The sequence below is a fragment of the Natator depressus genome, chromosome 23, assembly GCF_965152275.1.
Source record: "Natator depressus isolate rNatDep1 chromosome 23, rNatDep2.hap1, whole genome shotgun sequence".
Lineage (NCBI taxonomy): Eukaryota > Metazoa > Chordata > Testudines > Cheloniidae > Natator > Natator depressus.
Window position 1 is genome coordinate 3,034,194 of NC_134256.1, and position 23,419 is coordinate 3,057,612.

General features: G+C 55.9%; 1 protein-coding gene across 1 annotated transcript; it reads right to left on the minus strand.

Annotated features, from left to right (window-relative positions):
• Nucleotides 1–14,892: 14,892 nt before the first annotated feature.
• On the minus strand, nt 14,893–20,881 carry LOC141976297 (ADP-ribosylation factor 6-like). The gene is made up of 2 exons (XM_074937218.1): nt 20,742–20,881; nt 14,893–17,101 (listed from the first exon to the last, which is right to left on the minus strand). Exon 2 carries the CDS (start codon nt 17,067–17,069, stop codon nt 16,542–16,544), a length of 528 nt encoding a protein of 175 aa, XP_074793319.1. The 5' UTR covers nt 17,070–17,101; nt 20,742–20,881; the 3' UTR covers nt 14,893–16,541.
• Between the last annotated feature and the right edge of the window lie 2,538 nt (nt 20,882–23,419).

Genomic DNA, 23,419 nt, shown 5'->3' on the forward strand with positions numbered 1-23,419 from the left:
GGTTAGTCTGCACGTCAGTCAATAAACTCTGGGCGTTGATTGGCCTGACCGCGTAGCTCTTCTGCCGCTTCCGACACTCCATTGGTTAAGATCAACGTCATTCAACAAATTCTTCACTAAGATTGGCTCGTATTCCTGCCTGTTAATCCTATTAGCTATTCGCTCACCAGCGAATCCGTGCCCTGGCCATGCTCACTGGCTCATCCGACTGCCTGTCAACTCCTTAACGCGCCGTCCTGCTCCAACCTGTCTGCTTCTGGGCTCTGATTGGAGGTCAGCCTCGACCCCTGCGTTTCATTGGTGTCTCCTGCTGGCTTGGGGCGGGCTGACCAAGAGCAGGGGCCGTTTCGCTCGAGGCCTTGGCGGAGCCCTCATTGGTGGGAGGAGTTAGGGGGTGGGGCTTCAGGGAGGGGCTCAGCCAGGAGGGGGGACTGAGGGGGAGGGGCTCAGTCAGTGGGGAGGGAGGTTTTAGCCAGGAGGGGGGATTGAGGGGGAGGGGCTCACGGGGGGGGGCTGGCTTGAGGGGGAGGGGCTTAGCCAGGAGGGGGGACTGAGGGGGAGGGGCTCAGTCAGGGGGGAGGGAGGTTTTAGCCAGGAGGGGGGATTGAGGGGGAGTGGCTCACGGGGGGGGGGGCTGGCTTGAGGGGGAGGGGCTTAGCCAGGAGAGGGGGTTGAGGGGGAGGGGCTTAGTCAGGAGGGAGGAAGGTTTTAGCCAGGAGGGGGGATTGAGGGGGAGGGGCTCAGTCAGGGGGGGAGGAAGGTTTTAGCCTGGAGGGGGGATTGAGGGGGAGGGGCTCAGCCAAGAGGTTGGAGCCTTGTGAGACCCCCGGGCCAACAGAGGCCTGGGGTTGCATCAAGCCCTGGGGAGCCATGGACTCTGTGCCACCCCAAGGCCATCACGGCCATGGGCTCCAGACAGGGGCGAGGGTTGCCTCAGGCCCCAGGAAGCCAGAGCTGGGGGGAGTCACCTCAAGCCCCAGGGGCCCATGGGCTTTGGCCTAGGGGTCTCCTCAAGGCCCAGCCTGGTTACGGTGACCAGATGTCCCATTTTTAAAGGGACAGTCCTGTTTTTTGGGACTTTTTCTTACATAGGCGCCTATTACCCCCCACCCCCGTCCCGTTTTTTCACAGTTGCAATCTGGTAACCCTAAGCATGGTGAGGTTTTGGCGTTGTGGCAACATTTCACCTCTCATCAGCTCATCCCCGAGAAGCTCAGCTGTTTCATGGTTCAGGCTCCCTCTCTCCTTCCATAGGATCTTTGAGGCCATGAGGCAGATCTAAGCCTGGATCCCTTACCAGGGCAAGCGTCCATTCTACGCTGTTCTACTGCGATGTTTAGCAAACCCGGCAGGATCGTTTTGGTTTGGTGCTTTTCCTTTTACAAATCAAAAACCTCAAAAATTTGATACAAAAACCTGTGTGAAAACCACTTCATGGAACCTCAGCTCTGCCCATTTTGATCTATACACTGAGACCATCTTTAATTGCATCAGTACATTCTATTTTTTTTCTCAAGCCTCCTGCCTCACTCAGTGCACATGCTGGACAATGAAAAAGGGATGTCTCCATCTGATGTCTTGAGCTTAAATTGTAAACTCTTTGGGGCATGCACGGCAGTCGCCTCGCTGCATGATGGGAGACCCTGGCCCTGGTACACCATGGGCGATGTTGTCTTACCGGGGAGGCCAGCCCCTAGCAGAGAATAATGACATGAGGCACCCGGGCTACAAAACCCATGAAGCACTGCAGCAGTATTTCCGAATCAAAATATTTCCTGGGTTGGCTGAAAAACTTTCTGGTTTGGAGGCATTTGTTTTATGTTTTAAAAAACTGAAATTTACCAAGGGAAGGAGACACTGTTCATGAAAAAAATCATTTAATCAAAAACCCAATTTTCCACCAAAATAACCTGTCAGCAGCAAACTTTTGACCTGCCCTAATCACGCAATGCACAAGTACTCCTTTTCTTTTTGCGAATACAGACTAACACGGCTGTTACTCTGAAACCATAGATATGGACAGAGTTTTACAGGCAACCTTCTCTTTGGCATTTCCTGACTTTCAAGAGCTTGACTTTGCAACTTTAACATTATTTTAATGTAGTTTTTGGTATGGAATTTGCAAAACAAAGAAATGGCAGCTTGGGGCACCATTTTCCAGACAGCCGCAGAACACTGTCTCAAAGGGGCCAGGGCAGAGTTAAGGAGATACAGGCAATCTTTGGCATTCATTGATTTGTAAATTTTAAAACTCTTTTAATGTAGCTTTTTCAGGCAGGGAATATTATTAGTGTAATGCCAAGGTCCTGCTGGGTGGGAAGGTTTAAAGACAAGGATCCCGCTCTAATTAATTTACAACTATGCTGATGAGATTCATTTTCCAATCCTGTAAGCCAGTCATCACTTTTACAAAATAACTTCTAGTTGGAGAGCAAGGTCCCTGTACAGTTCCTGCCTATTTCTCCTCTGCTTTCCACAAACCCCACATTATTATATCTCTGCAGCTGGTGGTTTCTTTCATATGCCAAGAGAACATCTTTACCCAATTAAGGAGGTTAAAAAAAAATGCTTTCTTGTGGGAAGCATTTTTTCCCCAACAGAAAGGGACATATTTAAAACAGCTCATCCCAGCTGACGCATCCTGCCTACAGCGCTTCAGAGATGGTGAGGTTTCTACAGAGGGGTAAGACACAAGCAATTATGCTGACGCGGGAACAATAAAAGCCATTTGTAGGGAGTTATGGGGTTGGGAAGGGTTCTTGCTGAGAGGCGACAGGCTGCTTCCCTGCTGCAGATAAGGAGGAAATGTATTGCAGGGATGATCAAAAGGAGGATTAAACCTAGCAAGGCCCTTTAAATGTCAAATTCTCCTTTATGCTTTTAAGTGCTGGGTTAATGACCCTGGATTACCGTATTTATCCTCAGGATAGAGACAGCATGTGTGTTATTTGTGGCACCTATTGTGGTAAGTGCTGGACATACAGTTTTTAGGCCACGTCTACACTACGCAGCCGACGCTGGCATAGTGTGGATACAGCATGTGCTGACAGAAGGAGTTCTGCTAGCTTAGCAATGCCAGCTCCCTAAACGACATCAGCTGAGCCAACAGACGCTCTGGTCTGTCAGCACAGTTGTGTCTACATTGGAGACTTTGCTGGCATAGCTAAATCAGCTGGCGGGGGCAGGGGGGCGTGATTTAGGTCTAGCCTACCCTAAAAATGGTTTAGTGGTACCCTCAAGCCATCCTAGAGCAGACGCAGCGTCTACAAACAGCAGTGCGCTTTTGCCGGTATAGTTTATACCAGTTCCTTGAAACAAAATTAGCTACCCTAGTAAAAGGACTTTTTCTCAGTATAACTTTGTCCATACTAGGGCTTTTGCGGATATAAAATGGTCCTTAAAAACAAATCACACCCCAGCCGACATTATCATACCAGCCAAAGTAGACCTGGTCTAAGAGACAGTCCCTGCGCCAGCGAGCTTCCAGTCTAAATAGACAAGACTGTGAGGGGGTGGGGGGCACGGAGAGGGAAAGTGATTGGCTCAGGGTCAGAGATTTCATAGATTTTGGCCAGAAGGGACCCTTAGATCATCGAGTCTGACCTCCTGAACCACACAGGCCGGAGAATTTCACCTAGTTATCCCTGTATCAAGCCCCACAACTAGTGAGTGGTTGGTTAAAGCGTCTCGTCCAGAAAGGCAGCCAGTGTTGCTCTGAAGCCATCAAGAGACAGAGACCCCACGACCTACCTTCCCTAGGGAGTTGGTTCCCCATGGTTGATTACCCGCACTGTTAAATCAAATCGGTGCTGTATTTCTCAGCTGAATTTGTCCAGCTTGGACTTCCATTCTGCCTTTCTCCACGAGACGAAAGGTCTTCCAGCAATAGGCCGGCCATTTGTCCTGTGGTAACCTAGGCGGCCCTATTTGTCTCTGGCTTGTCCCATGTCCAGTCCTGAGACAAAACCAGGTGTGGCTTTGTCCGGTCTCACCTGCGCCACTTGAGATCATACCTGGATGGATGGGATCGCACAGGTGCGGGTGGGCCCCGGCGGTTCCAGAAGTACCAGAATGTCCAGTATTCCGGGGCTGCATCAGCGGCTGAGGCAGGAATCTCCTGACTTTAAGCCTAGTGCCTTATCCACGAGATCACTGCCTAAAAGCTTGAGAGGGGAGTCATGTGTCCACGATCCAGTCCAGCCTTGGCCTCTCTGCTGAGGCTGCCAGGGAAGTGGTCTAGTGTCAGCTTTGAGGGTGGGGGTTGTAAAGCAGACACAGTCCTGTTAGGAAATGCATTGAGACACCCCGCACTGGCCCAGTCACTCACTAGGATTCAGGCTGGTGCTTTAGAGGTTAAAGGCTCTGTGGGAGGCGTTGGGTTTTAAACCTGTGGGAGCTGCAGGAAGTGGTCAGCTCTGCTGCTGTCTGGATGGAGAGATGCTGGACTGGAGTCATGGGGATCATTCAGCAAAATGAGGCAGCGGGACACGACCTCCCGCTGTGGGTATTTCCAGTGCCCTCACCAACCCAGCCCACCTGGGAATGGCTGGGGGCGGGGACGACAGCTGCTCCCTCCCGCTTTTCTTCTTGGCTGGAGGGGATCAGTAGCTGCAGCTGGCATGGGAGGAGCCCGGGGCTGGCAGCAGCATTGTGGGGAGCTGAGGATGGAAACAGCAGGAGACTGTGGGTCTGGGCTAAGGTGCTTTCATAGTACCTGACTCTAGCAAGCTCTCTAAACTGCCTGGGGTTTAAATCCAACCCACAATTCAAGCAGGAACACAAGTGAGAGGAGATCGGGTGACAGCTGCCTCTCCTTCCTGCCCGCCTGTGTGAGCCCCTCACAGCTGCGGCGCGGCTCTCCCGGACCCTCCCTTCTGAGCAAGCTCTCCCTGGGGTGCAGCTAATCCCTCCCAGATGCTCTGCTCACGGATGGGCTGAGCTCCCTGCTAGTCCACATGCAGCCCTCAAAACTGACAGCATGCGTCAGGCTCCTGGAAAATGCCCACCCTCACCCCCCACCCTCAGGTGGATGTGCAGCAATCCCCAGGGATGGGCCCATGCTCCCATCCCCTTCCCCTGCTCCCAGAGGCACAGTCAAGAGGCTGATGGCTAGAAGCAGCTCCTTGAAGCTGGAAGGGGGAGAGGGGGAGGGGAAGGCGCCTGTGGGCTCCCCTGGCTTGCCAGGTTCATGTTCAGGCATGTGGCCAGGCAGCGAGTGCTGAATCACTTGTGGCTGACGCGCCCGTGAATCTGACCCGGCAGCTGCAGTTGTACTAACTACACAAACCATTGCCATGGCATTGAAAAGGGCAGCAAATCAGTGACATTCCCACCCCCACCACTTTCTAGTCTCCGGATGTGCTGGGGGCATGGGGGATCTGGCACGGGCAGGGTACAGAATCCCTGTGGCAAGGAGTCCTCTGGCCCCACACCCCCTTCTGAGAAGATCAGCCACACATGCCTCTTTCTGTGGGCAGAGGTGTGCCCCCTTTGCAATAGGCCCAGAGCCCTGGCATGCCAAGCTGAAACAGAGCTGGGATGTACCGAGAGCACCCAGAGCATCTCCAATACCCCCTGTTTCTGCGGTACCACGCCAGACCTTGGGTGCTCATCCCTCAGGCCTGATTCTCCATCACCAGGGCCCAGGGTTACCCATCCAACTGGGAAGCGTTTCATCTCCACTTGGCCCAGGTGAGTGGCCATCCCAGGAGCAGATCAGCCTTCGCCCAGCCAGCCCACTGCTCTGGGTAACCCTGCTGCTCCATCGAATGGCACATCCCCCCTCTAGCTTATGCTTCTAAAGGGGTGTTAGCTCAATTGTTCCCAGGGGGGTTTTGCCATCCCCACCGGGGTCGGGGGGGGGGAGCTACAAGACATCTGAGAACCAGCATGGGTTTAACGAGATCAGAACCTTTTCCTGTTCTTTTCGAAAGACTCCCGGCTGCTCCCCTCCCCGCAAACACCCAGCTCGTCCGCCACCGATTTCTGGCACAAGACTGGCTAGGTTCAAAGACTGCCCAGGCAGGCGTGTTCCTGGAAAACAGGGCAGGTTCACGGGCAGGGGCTTGGATTGCTGGGTAAACCGTCACTGCAGAGGTAGGCTAGCAGGTCATCTCCCTGATCAGCCGTGCTAGGCCAAGCGATTCCAAACAAGTGCTGGCCTTTTATTCTGCAGGTGGCTCTTTCCTAAATGACGGGCTCCGTTGCAAAACATTGCAAATGACTTTGAATCCCCCTCCTCCCCACCCACCCCTCAAACCTCCGTCCGGAGAGAGGTGCAGTCTACAGTTTGGCTTATCCCCTCATGCCCGGGTCTTTCCAGTCTTGGATTATCTCCACTCAAGTTCCCAGCAAAACACAACCGCCCCGCAACTCCAAGAGCTTTACAAACATTAAAGGAGTAGGCTGCAAGCAGGGATGGTGGGGCAGGGTGTGTGGGGAGTGCTGGGGGTGTGTGTCGAGAGCATCAGCAGGGAGGGGTGTAAAGGGAACCCAGGCAGGGCTGTGGGGCGGGCTTGTGGCACATCAGCAGAGCTGGCTGGGGTGGGGAACCCTGGGCTGGAAGAACACAGGGAGTTGCAAGTCAGGAGCAAGAGGCCGCAAGGGCCCCAGATGGGAACAGCAGGGCACACAGGGGCGTCGTTGCCCTCAGAGATCAGTGCCTTTCCGTCACTGGATTCAGCACCCTACAGCTGAGATCAGCATCTCCCATGACTGATCCCCCTCTCCTCCAGCCCCCGCCCCCACCCCCCTTGCTGCCTCCCCTCAGAGATTTCATCTGCCTTTTGCAAACGCTGCTCTGACCTTTCACTTCACCCTAGCCTTGCTGAACAAGGGGAAGCAGCTGTTCTGTAGGACAAAGGACAGTTCAGGGACTGAGATTTCCCCACCCCCCGCCACACACACCTAATATTTGAGTTGGATCCACCCCAGCGGGACCAGAGCACACAGCTGGCCGAGCAAACACCTTTCACATGGCTGCCAGCCCTGCTCCGGGGCCCTGCAATCTCAGGGCTCTTCAGCCAGGTGTCAGGCTACTGCTGCCCGGCTAGGGACTAGCAACTCTGCAGGGGGACACAGGGTCACCCCAACCAGCTGAAATGAGTGTATCCCGCAAGCCAAAGAACCGATTCAATAGGGCTTGTCCAGAAAGGCAGAACAGACACAAACACCCGCCAGGATCTGGTCCTAAGCACCTAACTCCATTGATTTCAGCAGATTGCAGGATCTGTGCCTTAGCGCTCTACTCCTGTTGCCAACGCATTACCGTTGGCTCACGCGTGAGATGAGTGGGGCCGGTTTCAGCTCACAGCCTGGCACAAGTGCCCCCCCCCGATTCCCTCCCCTCCCCGTTGGTGCTCGGCAGCCCCTTGACTGGCAACTTCGGCACGATGGCCAAGCAGCAAACGAGCCTGCCCCCTGGGTAGGAGCTGCCCATTCTGCATCTGGCCATACAGCTTTCCACCTGCTGGGATCATCTATACTGCAACATAAGCGCCAGGTTCAAACTCGGGCTCAAGCTTCACCCCACTTCTGCCTACACACAAATTGCACTGGTCCCGGGTCCCAGGACCCCATGGGGCCAGAGCGTCTGAGCCGGAGTCAAGCCCGAACCCAGGGCTCAAGCCCTATTGCTTTGCAGTGTAGACGCAGCCCCCCTCCCCGGACTCTGGTAGGCCCTCTGGATAGTCAAGTTTCAGAGTAACAGCCGTGTTAGTCTGTATTCGCAAAAAGAACAGGAGGACTTGTGGCACCTTAGAGACTAACCAATTTATTTGAGCATAAGCTTTCGTGAGCTACAGCTCACTTCATCGGATTTCCACAGTATGCATCCGATGAAGTGAGCTGTAGCTCACGAAAGCTTATGCTCAAATAAATTGGTTAGTCTCTAAGGTGCCACAAGTACTCTTTCTTTTTGTGGATAGTCAAGGTTTCCCAGCCTGCACCACGAACACAGGAGGTTTGGGATTCAGCTGGTTGGACTCAGGCTGGCGTAATGCAGTGTGGACACTGGTGCCTCAGGGTTCAACACTTCCTAACCTGGTCACAAACACGGGCAAGATGCTCAAGCCCTAGGTTAACACACCCAGAAGCTGCTAACTTGAATTCGACTAACCCTGGGCTTAATTTGCAGGGGAGACGTTTCTAACGTGGGGCCAGAAAAGCAGGCTAGGGGAGTGTGGCGGGTAGGCCAGCGGGAAGCTTCGAGCACTCGGACCTACAAAGCCCAGGGTCCCACGGCGAGGAAGGACCCCCCCTGTGCTGCTTCCCAAACCCGCCCTGCTCGGTGGCGTGCGGCGAGAGGACTTTCCAAGCCTTGCCCAGCATCTGAAAAGGCAGCGGTGGGGGTGCGGGCGGGGGGCAGGCAAGCCCAGTGGAGAAGATTCTGCTAATGGGGGGTGTGAACTCACACTTCCCCTGCAGAAGCCGGCTCCGGGGCATGGGGCACTGGCGGGTTTAAACGAGCGTAAATGGCAGATTCTCGGTCACTCGAGGACATCCGAAACTCAGCCAGAGGTCAGGGCTCTGTTACAGAAGTGGGTGGCGGAGGTTCTGTGGCCTGCAAGGGGCAGGAGGTCAGACCAGATGATCACAATGGCCCCTTCTGACCAAGAGGGCCTGAGGGACCAGAGCCATTCCCCACCCTGAGCCTACGTAATCGGTCGCCCCCTCAGCCCTAGATCTTCTGGGAATAGAAGCTGGGGCCAGAGCGAACGTGATAACTGCACGAGTGGCCGTGGGGAAGGGTGGCCCCTATTCACCTGTCGGTCTTGGAGCAGCCTCCACTTGGGAGGGCGTCCTGCAGACATGGCGAAGAGCGTCGGCCCTCGCGGCAGGCGGCCGCAAGCTGGCTCCTCCACAATCCGAGAATGCTTGAAAGACAAAAGGGGGAAGGAGGATCGCTGGAAGGGGCCTGCCAGGCTGTCGTTTAAACTGGAGCAAAACAAAAACAAAAAGGGGGGAGGGCTGTTACAAATCGGGAACAAAAGGAGGACTGGGGGTCAAGGAATGGGATATGGGGCCTTTCCCCTTTAGGGGGCACTGGTTCAAATCCAGCCCCAGATCAGGGGGGACTGGTGAGCTCAGGAAGGTCAAGGAATGGGGTACAAGGCTTTTCCCCTCTAGGGGGTGCCACCTCCAATCCAGGCCCAGGTAGGGGGGACTGGTAGGCTTGGGGGACCAGGAAACAGGATAGGGGGCCTTCCCCCCAAGGGACTGGCTCTATTCTAACCTATATTAGCAAAGTCAATGACTATCCAACATCCAGTGATCTGTGTGGAGCAGGCTGCTAGGTCTGAGTCTTGTTCCCGGTGGAGCAGCCCCCCCAGCACCCCACACATCCCAGCAGAGAGGGCCAGGAGTAACCAGGACCCCAGAGACCGAGCCTGCTGGGTAACTGGCTGGGGGTAATGATTTGGGGGGGCAGACCTGTGCTGTACCTATGTGGGGGGTACACAGAGCCCCTCGTTCTCCAGGGCTGTTCGTGCAGCAGAACCCAAGTGCGTGAAGAACGGGAGGCACAAGTGAAACGAGTTGTCCGGTCTCAGTTCAGCGACTGCAGCTTGGCGGCTTTAACAGACCACAGTCCCCGCCCCCAGATGTGCCGTTTGGATCCAAAGACGCAAACACAATAGACAGAGGGCTCCTCCAGGGAGAGCGCCCCGGCTGGCTAACCGCAGAGACAGGAAGCGGATGAGCGCAGAGGTACCGGCTGGCTCAGCCCAGGAAACGCAGGGGCTTGCTCGGCCCAGGCTGCTGCAACTCACTTCCAGCGAGCGGGGGCCTTGGCTTACCCCTCCCACCTGCCAGCTTTCCCCTTTCCACCGTCTCCCAGTGGGGCACCCTGCCAACAGCCCCCCGTGCAGCTCCGAGCTGCACCCGTCCCAGGCATACAAAGCACACAGTGCCCGCCTTGGCGCCTGTAGAGAGGATCTCGGTCAAGTGGCAAGGGGATGGCAGGCGGGAGGCTGAGAGGTGGGGCAGCGGGTTACAGAACCTTCTCCGGTTCAAATCCCAGTCCGGGCTAGGAGGGACCAAACATTCTTACCTGAGGCCGTTTGGTCTCCCACGTGGAGTGAGTTGGAAGGTCTCAGCCTTGGTCCTGGTGGAGGAACGTCTCCCTCCCGAAAGCCGCCCCCTTTGCTGACTGCCTCAGAGTGGTCACTGGGCAGCAGCTTCAGAGATGTTAAGGGCAGACCCGCTGTGGGCACGAGGCATCCCCTCCTGCAGCACCCAGGCCAGAGTTCAAGAGGGGAGGAAGGACAGTCAAAAGCCCCCAAGACGGGGAGTGGGAACAGCTGGGTTCCCAATTCCCAGCTCAGCCCCAAACTTCCTGTGTGAACCTGGGCCCCTTGCTGATCCCTGGGCCCTCCCTTCTCCAGCCTTAAGAGGGATGATGGAGCAGGGATTCAAATACCTTCCCAGGGGGAACGCAGCAGCTACTAAAGACCTCCTTAATCTAATAGAGAAAGACCCAAAGCCAGACCCAACAAAGCACTGGTTTTGAAGAGCGCGGGCGATTAACCCCAGGAACCAACCCCCAAAGGGAGAGCCGGATGCTCTGTCTCTTGACATCTTCGGATCCAGAGTGGTGCGTCTGGAAGAGCATGGGCCTGGCCCAGAGAAACCAGGGTGAAATCCTCCAGTCGCACATAGGCTGAAGATGCCCTTATGCTGCCTTCTGGCCTTAGAAGTCTACGGGCACGTCTACGCTGCCATAAAAAAATCCCATAGCTCCCAATCCCAGCGCCTGGGCCAGCCATGGGTCTTTGATTGCAGACATTCCCTACTTCCAGGGGACATCTGTCCATTGTGAGGCACTCCCTACCTTGCACAGCTCAGACTCAGACTGCCACCAATGGAGGGAATCGGGGGGGGGTGGGGTACAATGCAGGGCTCTGCTCCCCGGCACTGGCAAAGCCTGTCCCGTCAGCAACCTGAAGGCTTTTGCCAGTGCTGAGACCTGCCTCTCTCCTTCATGGACCTTGTGGTGGGGTGCAGGGTGGAAGGGGGCAAAGGAGTTTGGGTCTAAAAGGTTTGATCTCTCATTGGCCAGGAACAGCATGGCCTCAAGCGGCTCCCCTGCACTGGCCTTCCCCATTCAGCCCAGGATAACGCTCCCTACTGCTGCATAACCCCACGCATGGAGATATGAGGGGTGCGGATGAGAGGCATTCAAGAAACAACCTAAATATTTATACTCAGGTTGGGCCCAAAACCAGGGCAGGGTTGCAATGCTAAAAATGGGGGAATGGAGTCTAATGGATAGAGCAGGCGGCTGATTGGGTTCTATTACCAGCTTTGGGAAGGCAGTGGGGTCTAGTGGTTAGAGGAGGGGGCTGGGAGCTAGGACTCCTGGGTTGTTCCCAGCCCTTCCATGGACTCTCTCACTTTAGGCAAGTCACTTGACCTCAGTTTCCCCATTTGCAAAACAACCCCCAAGGATTGGCTTAGATTTCTGTCCCACTCCTTATGCACAGAGGGAGCAGTTCCCCTCTTCCCCCACCCCCTGTAGAGCACAGAGGAGCCCACCTAGCAAAGAGGGAAAGTATAGCTCGGTTTTCAAAAGGGCCCAAGCCTGCTTTTGAGAATTTCTTGAGCCCCTCCCCCAGGTTGGGTTGGCAGCGAGAGGGGCTGCAAACTCCAAGATCAAACCCGCACTTGAGAGCTGAGCCTGGAACCCAGGAGTCCTGACTTCTAGGTCCCTGCTCAGTAGTTCTGCAGGAAACAAGTGAGGCGGTGAAAAGCAGAAGGACCCGCTGTACAGAGAGGAGGTGGTTGGCTTAGTGGGTTAGGTGAGGGGGGGGAGGGGTGTCATATGCGTGCCCAGACATTGGTGCAGCGAGCCGGCAATGAGATCAGCTGCCTCCAACACCTCCTGTGCCTGCTTCCACTCCCAAGTCACAGCCAAGCTTCGCCTCTCAAAAGAGGAACCGAAATGCTCAGTAAGACACCACCCACCCAGTGCTTCCTACTGGCCCCCCGCAGCACATTGTGAGAACCTCAGCCCCAGCTCTGCAAACCGAGCCAGAGAAGGGGGAGCCATACAGGGACAGAACTGCGACCAGAGCCCACCTTTCGGGGGCCTGCTTGACCCCACAGCCACTGTAGGTAGCCAGGGGTCCCGTCATCTTAAAAATAAGGGATGCTTAACCAACCATGCTTGCACTGAAACCTTGGGCCCGGTTCACTGATGCTTTGCACCAGCTGCACCCTTGCAAAATCACCCCCATTCTGAGGCCGTCGTTTTGTACCCCCAACTCCACCCAGGTGCCAGCCTCTCCGCAAGGCATAGGACATTGGACTCAGGCCTTCGTTTGAGAACCACCGAGCGCTGCTAGGGCAGCGTTGGGCTTAGCTGTGACACGGTCCTTTTCAGCCCCCAGATCCCACCGTGCTTTACAAGAGAGACGGGTCATGGCCCCCTTTTAAACAGGTGAAGAAACTGGCAGCGAGCGGGGAAAGTGGTCAAAGTGACAGAGCCGGAAATAGAACCTGAACTGCCGTGGCCCTGTCCAGAGCTCTAAACCACTGTCCCATGCTGCCTTGTTAGAGACACTTGTGGGGGGGGGGGGAATAAAAAACCAGGCCCTTTTATAGAGGGGAAATCTCTGCATGAAAGTGAGAAATAAAGCACAGAACGGCAGCCAATACGATTTTTAAAAAAGATTTTCATTTGCATAAAGATTAGAAAGAAAAAAAAACACCTTAAAAAAAAACCCTCACACAGTTTGAATGTCATGAGCCCTTTGAAACACACTGCACTTGCAGCCTCTCCGGCTGCAGGGAGAAATTTACCAACGAAAAATGGGAGATGCTAAATCTTCCCAGGTTACAGGTACAGTAGAGAATACTTCCCCTGTGTAGCATCTCCCCAAGCAGATTACAGCCCCCAGGGGTTTCCAGCACATCTTACAGCTGGCTCTTAAAGTACCTTTGTTTTCCTTTTTGCAACAGTGGCACTCCAGTAAAGGCACAAGAGTCTCCAATTCTCTCCCCTTCAGGAGGAAGGTTTTAGACAGCCCCACTTCACACAGGGAAGGTAACCACTCCACCAGCTCTGGATCAGAACCAAACCCGACGCAGGATTATGGAGGCGGCCACCCACCGCACAGCAGGATCAGCTTCCACACCAGCGTACGCTCTTGAGATGAACATCTGTGTAACGAGGAGACGCTTATTTCACAGCCCCAGCTCAGCCCGCTCCAGGGAGCGGAAACAGCCCTACGACGCCCCCTTGCAGCGGCAGCTTCTGCTAAAGCCGTAGGGCCGGCTGCCCCCCCACGCAGTGAGGGCTGCGCCTCGGGAACGCAGGCACGCACCGTTAACATGGCCGATCAGCTGAGTTTGGAGGAAGAGTACATGGGACTCATGCTCTGCAGCCACCCCTACGGTAGAAGCTGCTTGTGCCAGATGCACGCCCAGACTTAAGTGCTTTGGCCTGCTCACGCTGTACGAGATGCAGGAGCAGGGGGGGGGTGGGAGGGGGGGAAAAAAACCCGAGCCCGTTTCTATTTTCTGCAGGAAGAGGAGCCTGCCCAAAGAATCACAGCTGCCCCGCAGTAAACAATAAACAAGAGCCACAGTCTCATCAATTCCAGCTTCATTTCAGCAGGGAGCAGGAGCAAACTGGGCCCCCTGTGCCAGAGGGGGAATTTTGGAAGGGGGGGGGGGGGCAAAAGGAAAGAGACATGTACTAAACTGGAATGTTAGAGGAAATCTGCTCCTAAATCAGCCCATCACACACTCGCCTCTAGCCCCGTGGTGGAATTGGCACTGCCATGTGCCTCGCTTCTACTGCATCATGGGGCTTCTTGCCAGCCAAAACGTGCGTCAGATGGGGGGGAACTGGCACACCTGCACCTTTAAGGGCTAGTCCACAGGGCGAGTGCCCCCGCCAAGAAAGGTAATGCTGGAAGGCTTAAGGACAGAGGCAGCATCAGGACACCGGCTAGTCTCGCCTCGGAGTCAGGGCACGTCCTGCACCCTGCTCCGCATGGCCGAGCCGGGTTCGAGCGAGAGGCAGGGACAAAGTTTACAAGGCCAAGCCTCGGGGAGAGGCGGCATTTGCAGAGTGGGTGGCACGGGGCTGCCAGGAGCCGGCTTGCAACAAAAAGGGGCCGGCCGGCTGGCGTTGACTCCTCAGTAATTAGACACTCAGACACCTGAGGGGGGAAGGCACTGCCCCTTTTCCTAGTTATGATTCATTCTCTCCCAGGGGGGCACGCCCAGGGAGTAGGTTGGGAGCCCGGCTGCAGGGATGGGAGTGTGGGATTTCCCTCAAGCGTTGCCCCCAGGACTCAGAGATAAGGAGGGGATGTGGGGACATGGCTCTAGGGAGACTCCTTCCCAGACCAGTCCCTGCTCAAAGCCACAGCAGCTGGATCCTGGCAGGATGGGATGGCACATCTTAGTGGATGTGTGTGGCAGGTGGAAAGGGGGGGGGTGCGAACAGGCCTCGGGCGGGGCAGGCAGAGGCCAGGCAAAACTCATTCCAGCACTGGGTTCGGTTGGAGCAGCACCCACGCAGTGGAGGAAAAAGCGAGTTTAATCCACTCCCTCGTCTAGCAGGTTTCGCAAGGTGGCGGCTTCGCCCTGCCCACCTCCCCGAAGAGCGAGAAAAAGGCTCACGAACCAGGGGGCTGGGCGCGAGCCGCCTGAAATCAGAGGGGGCAGGGGGCCCCAAGGGGGAAGCGCTGCGTGTGTGAGGGTTAAGAGGGAAGGGGAACCGCTCTAGTTTGGCATGGCCGCTTCGCACCCTCCCTCCAAGGAAGGACAGGGCTCCCACCAAACGGTGCTACCCCCCCATCCCGTTGCTCCTCCCCTTCCACCAGGATCATCAGCATCTGCTGGATGCAGTTTCCTTGGCAACAGCCCCTGCCACCTTGTGTGCATTGGAGGAGGATGCTAAGAGGACAGAGCGGGGAGGAGCTGGGGGGCAGAGCCTGTCACCCCATAGGAAGAGGGGCCAGGCCAACAGCTGCAAGCAAATGCCACTTCCGCTCCTCCCAGCAGAAACTGGAAACAGGACTTCCCCTAGCCATGGGGCCCCCCCCCCAATGTGGTGGGGTCCTCTCTCTACACACACTGGCCCCTCCTCCCTTTGCCCTGGGGATACCTCACCAATAGGAAGCGAAGTCATATCCCAGAGACTAAAGGGGTCCCTTCCCCCAAACATTCCTATCAGGACCCCCTTGCTTGGCTTCAGCAGATCCCTGGGGTATTGGCAGCCCATGCCTGGGATGGTCAGACTGGGAGGGCTCTGTGGGCAGATGGCCTGGAGCCCATGCAGGGGGAAACCTGTACCCCAATTGATAAGCTGGGGGGAGGAGATGGATGCGAGGCATTTACCAGGGAACCCCCTGCCCCGCCCCACCCAGGTCCCAGCCTGCAGCTCAGCAAAGGACAGAGCTTTGGAGGAGTCCCAGGGAAGGGGTGCGGCCACACCCACGGGTTAACTACGATCCCAGCTGGGCCTGATCCAAGGCCCACTGACATCCCATGAGACGGACGCCCCCCGGATTTCCACCAGCCCCGTGGCCGCATTCCCCACGAACAGGAATGTAAGCCAGCAAGGACAGGTAGCCCCAGGATTCGGGGGAGAGCCACTCCTCTAAGGCAGCTCTGATGAATGGGCTCTTTGATTCCCCCCGCCCACGTGCTGGGGAAACTGGTTTGGGCGGAGACATGTGGGCATGTCTGCGTCTCCCCAGGACACCAGCTCTCCTCCCGCCAGGGTAAGCTAGTCACCAAGGCGTGCACGGCCCAGTCCCCTCCCACACGTGGGACAGCCCTCACACCTCACCCGCGCTGGGTCAGTGGCAGAGAAGAATGGCAGGGCAGGGGGATAAATAAGGATCATCCGAGATTGAGTTTGATTGGGGCATGCAGCTGTCACTCCCAACAGGCAAGGACATTCTTATATTCGTGGGTTATTGGGCAGCTGGACAGGGGACCCCCATAAGCTGCTCCCATGAACCTGCCACTCCAATGCAAAAATCTTAAGTGCCTAGTATGAGAGATCTCCAACACTCCCGCCGCCCCCCAGTTAGTTCTGCAGACCACCAGGACATAAGGAACGGGATGGCTTCCGTGAACCACAGGTGAGAAGGGCTGCTGTCGAGGGCACCCCAGTAGCACCAGATGATCTGCCCCTGTGAACATAGCTGCGGGGGAGGAGAAGGAGAGAGTCTACACCCATCCCCTACTTCCCAAGGGAATTAAATAATAAAATTCTACAGGATTTACAATCAGAAACAAGAAAAAAAACTGGCTTGCATTCAGATCTAAAGAGCCACCCCCCGCCGCCCCCGCCCAAGCCCGCAGCATTCACGACACCCCAGGCCCCCCCATTTTAGAGGGCGAGTGCCAAGGTACCATAGCAGGGATCCAATCCCACCCCACCAGCAATTCTGAGACACAGAGAGAGAGAGAGAGAGAAACAGACGAGTGGGGGAGGATGGGGCTGTGGGGTGGGGATGGGGAAATAAAGTTTCATTGGTTAGAGACTCGTGCGCGGGCTCGGGTACAAAAAGCCAGGATTAGGATTTGTAATTGGACGTCAGCCACATGAGACCTTCGCAGAGTCCTTCCCCGGACGTCGCGCACGAGGGCTGGACATACCAATTCCTGTCCCTAATACGCGTCAGTCCCAATTTCTCCTGGATTTCGTGGGGCTTCATGGCGTCGGGCAGGTCCTGCTTGTTGGCGAAGATGAGGATGATGGCGTCACGCATCTCCCGGTCGTTGATGATGCGGTGCAGCTCCTGCCGGCCTTCGTCGATCCGGTCGCGATCGGCGCAGTCCACCACGAAGATGAGCCCCTGGGTACCTGTGTAGTAGTGTCTCCAGAGGGGCCGTATCTTGTCCTGGCCCCCCACGTCCCAGACGTTGAACTTGACGTTCTTGTAGGTCACCGTCTCCACGTTGAAGCCCACGGTGGGGATGGTGGTGACCGACTGGCCCAGCTTCAGCTTGTAAAGGATGGTGGTCTTGCCGGCTGCGTCCAGCCCTAGCATCAGAATCCGCATCTCCTTATTGCCGAAAATCTTGGACAGCATTTTCCCCATGGCTGCAGGCAAGCAGCAAAGTCCATACAAGGCTGGAGAAGGAACACAGAGAGATGAAGTCAAGTGCAAGGCAAGGGCCTGTGATCTGTCTAGCCTCGGGTCCCCTTCCTGCACTCCACCCCACCCCACCCCGAGGCAGGTCACTGCAAGGCACCAGTACTCAGAGGGTGGATGGGCCGGGATGCAGGAGATCTGGGCTCATATCCCAGCCCTCCCACCAATTCCCACTTGAGCTCTCGAGGCCTCAGTCTTGCCCATCTGTAAAATGGGGAAAACACTGTCTCCCCACCCTTTGTCTGCTTAAATGGGAAGCTCCTTGGGGCAGAGGAAGAAGCAGGCCAACACGTCACAGCACCTAGGTGCTACTGGTAGCCATGAATCTAACACGGAAACCGAGGCCCTCCAAAGCATTCTGGCTCGGTCTAGCATAGCAACATTTCGCCCACCAGGATCACAGAGGATCTCAAAGCTCTTTAACAACTCCCCCATTTCACAGGTGGGCAAAACCAGAGGCAGAGAGGACACAGCAGGTCACACAACAATCAAGGTCTTGTTCCTACAGTCCCACCTCCCAGTCCCCTGTTCCAACCTCTAGCCCTCACTCCCCTCCCAAAGCTGGGAATAAAAGCCAGGAGTCCTGACTCCCGATCCCTCCCCTCCTAGGAGCGGAACCCAGGAGTCCTGAGCCTCCCCCATCCTCACCACCACTTCTCATAAGGAGCCAGATATTAACAGCAAACCAGGAATGGATCCCACACCTCTGAGGACAGAAGCAGACCTGTAACTAGTTTAGCCAAACGCAAAAGCTTGGGGAAATGTCACACCATTACTGGGGTCTCTGGCCCAGATCCTCAAGAGGTATTTAAGCATTTAGCTCACACTGAAATCAGCGGCGGTTTGGCCTTGCTGCAAAGAAGCCAGGATTACCCCAGAAGTACAGGCGGGGCAGCTCCTAACACCAGCTGTTTATTGCTACCCTAGGGGAAGGGGCCGGGAAGGGGCCAATTTCTCCACAAAGTCCCTGGGGAGCAGAGTCCCCCTCCCCCCATGGGATCCTGCTAAGCCAGCATCTGATTAGACAGAGAACAAGCCCAGAGCAGCCTTGAAGGTCAAACTCGAGGGGAAGTTTCCAGGAGATGGAAAATACCCATCATCTGGGCTGAGCTGCCTCGCCCCCAGGGCACAGCGGCTCCAGCCGGCATCTGCCCCCCTTTGTCCCACCCCGAACAGTTCTTCTCCTCGTCCGTCTATCCTTCCCAAGCTATGGGAGGTGGAAGACTCCTTTCGCCAAAAAGGAACCGGGGGAGGAAGGCAACAAACTCTGAGCCCAATTACCTCCAGAGCGTCAGAACACAGTAGCAATCTCAGTGTCTCAAAATTCCACCGTGGGAATTGGCTCTTTGACGCCACACCAATCTGCACCCGTTTCGTTAAACTGGTTTAATGGGACACCCCCCTCCCCCTCACCTCCCATGTGGGCGACTCTCACAACACTTTAAGAGCATCTTATTTTGGTTTAGCGGGCCCCTGTCCCTTGTTTGCCTTGAACCGAAATCAGGCCATCAGAAACAGCTTTAGGCAAGCCCCCAACTAAGCTGCTACTCTGCACCTGAAATCCGAGCACCTGCCCAGGGGGCTGCCCCCAATTTAACTGGCTTCGTGAAACCGAGGCAAGTTTGTGGAGGTCCCCCAGCATGGCCCCTCCGAGCCCCCTCCTCCCCGCATGGGGACCCGTAGGAACCCAGACAAGAAAGGCACTGAGTCCCTTTCCCGGCTTACTGTCGGTCGCCCCATCACAGAATCCCACCCATAAACGGCTCAAATTCCAGCCGAAAGCCAGTTAGGTTGTTTGTCCACACAGCCCCTGCTGGGGTGCTCTTCCAAAGCATCCCCCTCACTCTGACTGGTAGAAACCTTCCGACTTCCAGCCTCAGATTTCCTCCCAGCCAGTTTATCCCCATTTGTTCTTGTACCAACTCGGTCCTTGAGCTTTAGCTGCTCCTTCCCCCCCCCCCCGCCCCCCAACATATTCCTGGCTCTGCCTCAGGCCTGCTGAGTTGCCACCCCCTCTGTGCCTCAGTTTCCCCAGCTTGACACAGGGATAATGATACCATCCTCTTTCAGAAAGGGCTTTGAGATGGGCTCATGAAAAGCTCTAGATCGATAAAAGCTATAGATTATCATACCGGCATGTAGAACGCATGCCAGTCCCCTGAACAAAGTAAGTCATACCAACCACAGGATGGGGGGGGGTGCAGCATAACTGTGTCTACACTAGGGCTTTTGCTGGTCTAAAAAAGTCCTTCAAACCCCGCTAGCTGATCTTGCTGCACTGGCAAAAATTTCAAGCGCAGACCTGACCTTTGAGCCACAGAAACTGCTCCATGAGGGTCCAACTCTCCAGCAACTGTCCCACCCCCAGCGTGGTACAGCAGAAGGGACCTGCTTTGCAAGCTCCAAAATGGCCCCCACAAGGAGCCAGAGGGAATCCCGACCCACCCGTCAAGCCAGACCCAACCCAATTTTTATAGGTTCCCTGGCTCAAGCAAGCTCTTCCACCCTGCAAAGTGAGCTCAAAAGGCTGGCTGCCCAGTTCTGCACGTGTGGCTTCCCCCCCACCCCAGAAGCTTCTGTCCCCATCAGGCGGGACAGCTGGGCCGAGGGTTGGAGGAAGACTGGATTTAATTTTTTTTAAACCTCCAGTAAGACACTGGAGAGAACTGGGGACAGGTGTGCCGTGCTGCCGGCAAACTCAGACAAACCACTGATTCTAGCAGGAGTCTCTCCGGGACCACATTTTAAACCCAGGCCGCGGAAAGAGACTCAGGACCCCCCCCCCCCCCCGAATTTGGTTGGAAAAGGAAAAAAACGTATCCCCTCCCCAATCAGCAGAGCAGCTGGTTGCCACCGGCACCCAAGTCAGCACTGGAAGAAAAAAAAATCGACCACTTCCCCTTTCTTCCTGCCCCCACCCACAGCAAGCAAGGTTGGGTTTTTTCCGGGGGGGGGGGGGGGGGTGCATGTGCTGCTGTTTCCGGACAGGGAGTCGTTTCTAGGGCTCTTCCTGGCCGTTTTAATTCAAACCCCGCAGATCCACCCAAGCAGTTTCAACCCTTGGGCACACACACGCCTGTTCCTCCCCCGGGATGCGCTGCGAAAATATTTCACACCAAGGGGCGGAAGAGACCAGGACACCCCTTTAATCGGATCACTTCCCCCTCCCCTTCCAAACTTGAATTCAACACCCCCCCCAGCCCCTCCCGTGAGAAGTTTCAAGCCTTCCCCCGTCAGACTGGAGTTCAAATCCTCCCCCCTCCCCCGACCACATGCGTCCATCAGAAGTTCACACTCGCCTCTACACTCCCCCCGTCTCACCCCTTAATATGTGTGTGGGGGGGTATTTTCAAAGCAAGAAGCCGGGGGGGGCGGGATGAGGAAGGAAACCCTTTAATTTGACCGTTTTCTCCCCCCTCCCCCATTCGAGGGCTGGTATTTAGGTTTTCACTGAGCGAGCAACGCATATTCCCCCCCGCCCCCCCCATTGCACTGTATATGGGGGGGCGGGGGGTCCACCCCCTCGGTATGCGAAGCGGAAGGGGGTTTCCAGGGCGTACCCCCCCCCCCCGGCTCCAAGCCCCACTCCGGTTCCCGGCCGCGCCCAGCCCCACTCACCCGAGCGGGGCGGAGGTCAGCGGCACCCCAGCGGCTCCCCGCGGCGGGCTCCGCCGCGCCCCGGCGTCGTGGCCGCTTCCAACTTCCGAACGCGATGTAACAATTTTCAGCGTCTCGACGTTCCAAAGCGGGGCTGCCCGGCCGCGGCCGCCCGCGGGCTGCTCGGCATCGCCCCGGCCCCGAGGCGCGGCGGATGCGGGGGGGCGCTGCAGGGAGGCCCCGGCTGCAGGATCCACCGGCCGGCGTGCGGCCCCGCTCCGGTCCCGGCCCTGGCCCGCCTGTCTCCAGCCGGCGCCGCGCTCTGCCCGCCTGGGCGTCCCGGAATGGAAAGGGCGCGGACTGGGGAGGGGGGGGGCGCCCCGCCCTTTTGACAGCCGTGCGCATGCTCCGGAGCTCTTAAAGAGACCCGACCTCTTCCCCCCCCGGTGCCTCCATCCAGCCGAGGGTGGGGGGGGGGGGCGTTTTTCTGGTCAGTTTCCCTGTAGAGAGCTGGGAGCATCGGGGATTTGCTGGGCTGTTAGGTGAATACACACCGTGTGTGTGTGTGTGTGTGTGTGTGTGTGTGTGTGTGTGTGTGTGTATATAGGGCTGCTAAGTGAATACGTGTGTGTCTGTTCGTGCATAGGGCTGCTGGGTTAATGCACACACGTGTGTGTGTGTGTAGGGCTGTTGGGTGAATACACGTGTGTGTGTGTGTAGGGCTGTTGGGTGAATACACGTGTGTGTGTGTGTAGGGCTGCTGTGTGACATGACGTGTGTGTGTGTGTGTGTGTGTGTGTGTGTGTGTAGCAGTGAGCTGAAGCCAATAAGCAATTGATTAAGACTCCGAGCAGCTCATGGGGCCCTGATTTTGTTGTACCCCCAAACCACCCATCTTACTGACCATGGCCATTGCAAGGAGAGTCTTGGCATGTGTTGGGCTGGGATATTGTTTGGTTTGTGGCAATAATGCAGTGAGTATTTTTAGGGGATTGGTGAGGGATTGGGGGGAGCCCAAACCATCCCTGCTCAGCCCTCACCCCTCCGGGGTAGCCCCCCCTGGGTGTGTGTTGCATTGTCCTTTAAGCTGTATTTCCCTTGATTAAAAAGAATGACCGAAAGAAAGAAAGGACCCATGAGAGGCTGGGGCTTTGCATGAATGAAAGTTGAATGTGACATGCACAAGGACTAGTTACACACCAGGGTGGGGCTCAGGCTCCAGCCACTTACAGAGCAAGTGTGTGACCCGAACATTGAGACTCGTCATACACCAGAGGTAGGGTGAGGGGGTGAGTCAGCTACAAGCCAGCTACCCTGTGACGGGTGTGTGACTCCAGCCTTTGGACGAGTTATACACTAGGGACAGGGTGTGTCGTGTGTGACACTAGCATTTGGAATAGTTCTCTGCTGGCAGCGGGACTAGCTCTTGAACTAGTTGCAGACTCTTGGTCGAGTTACTTGTGCATGACACTAGCGCTTGGGCGGTGCACTGAATTGCTCTGTGCCTCAATTTCCCCACTTGTAAAATGAGGATAGTGATTCTTCCTTTACCTCATTTCTCTAGGCTGTAAAATGTTGGGGGCAAAGATTGTTTCTCACGATGAGTCTGTGCAGCATCCGGCACAATGGGGCCCTGATCTCTGTCAGGGTCTGTGCAGCGCCCGGCACGATCGGGCTCTGATCTCAATTGGGCCTGTCTCTGGGTTCTATGATAATAACACAGGTAACAAGACAACTCTGAAGAGAAACTCAGATTCTCAAGGTGGGAGCAGGAGGATTCCCCTCCACATGCGCCCCTCTCAGTTTCTCACACACACATGCACTGAGCTGGGGAGCTTGAAAGCAAATTCTCCAAGCCCTGAGGCTGCAGTAACCAAAGGGCTGTTCGCGGAGGGTGGGGTGGCGAGGAGAAAAGGGAAGTAGAAGAGGCAGGTGCTGGTCTTGCATTTGCACATATTTCCTTCCACCACGCCCCAAACAAAACCGAGACGATCTTGCTGATGTCACTTCATTTTGCATCCGGAGGAAAGGCGGTGGGGGGGAAGGTCCAATAAGACCAGCCAAGTGAGCTGAAGATTGTTTTAAAACTAAAAGGAGATAAGACCATGCACTAGGTACTGCACCTGTGTGCCAGGATGAGATAGACTAGATAGATGATTAGATTAGATAGAGGGGGTGTGTGGGGACAGATAGGTAGAGGGGTTGTATGCGGCGAGATAGAGGGGTGGATGGGGATGGATAGATAGATATAGATGATGGTGTATATGGGGATAGATAGATAGATAAGCTCCAGATGTACAGATGGGGATAGACAGCCTCAGCCGTATCATCCTTATATGCAATGGCTGGGAGTTGAAGCCAGACAAATTCAGACTGGAAGGAAGGCATGTGCACCGTTTTAACGGTGAGAGTAATTGACCATTGGAACAATTGACCAAGGGGCATGGTGGATTTTCCCTCACTGGCTGTTTTTCAATCAAGTTGGGATGTTTTTCTAACAGATCTTCTCTAGGAATTATTCAGGGGCAGGTCTCTGGCCAGTGCTGTTCCGGCCTTGGAACCTATGAATCTGTGATGGATTCTGCTTGTCCATTGCACCGTGAAGTCCGTATGTAATTGGCTTATTCGCCATTCCATTTGGAGGCCTCCTCCCGTCAGCACCCCTCCCTGGGCCCAGAACGAGCCAGACTTGTTTTTAC

Bases quoted from the DNA above. Each gene is read 5' to 3' on its own strand.
- LOC141976297 (XM_074937218.1), bottom strand. From the start codon at position 17,069: ATGGGGAAAATGCTGTCCAAGATTTTCGGCAATAAGGAGATGCGGATT.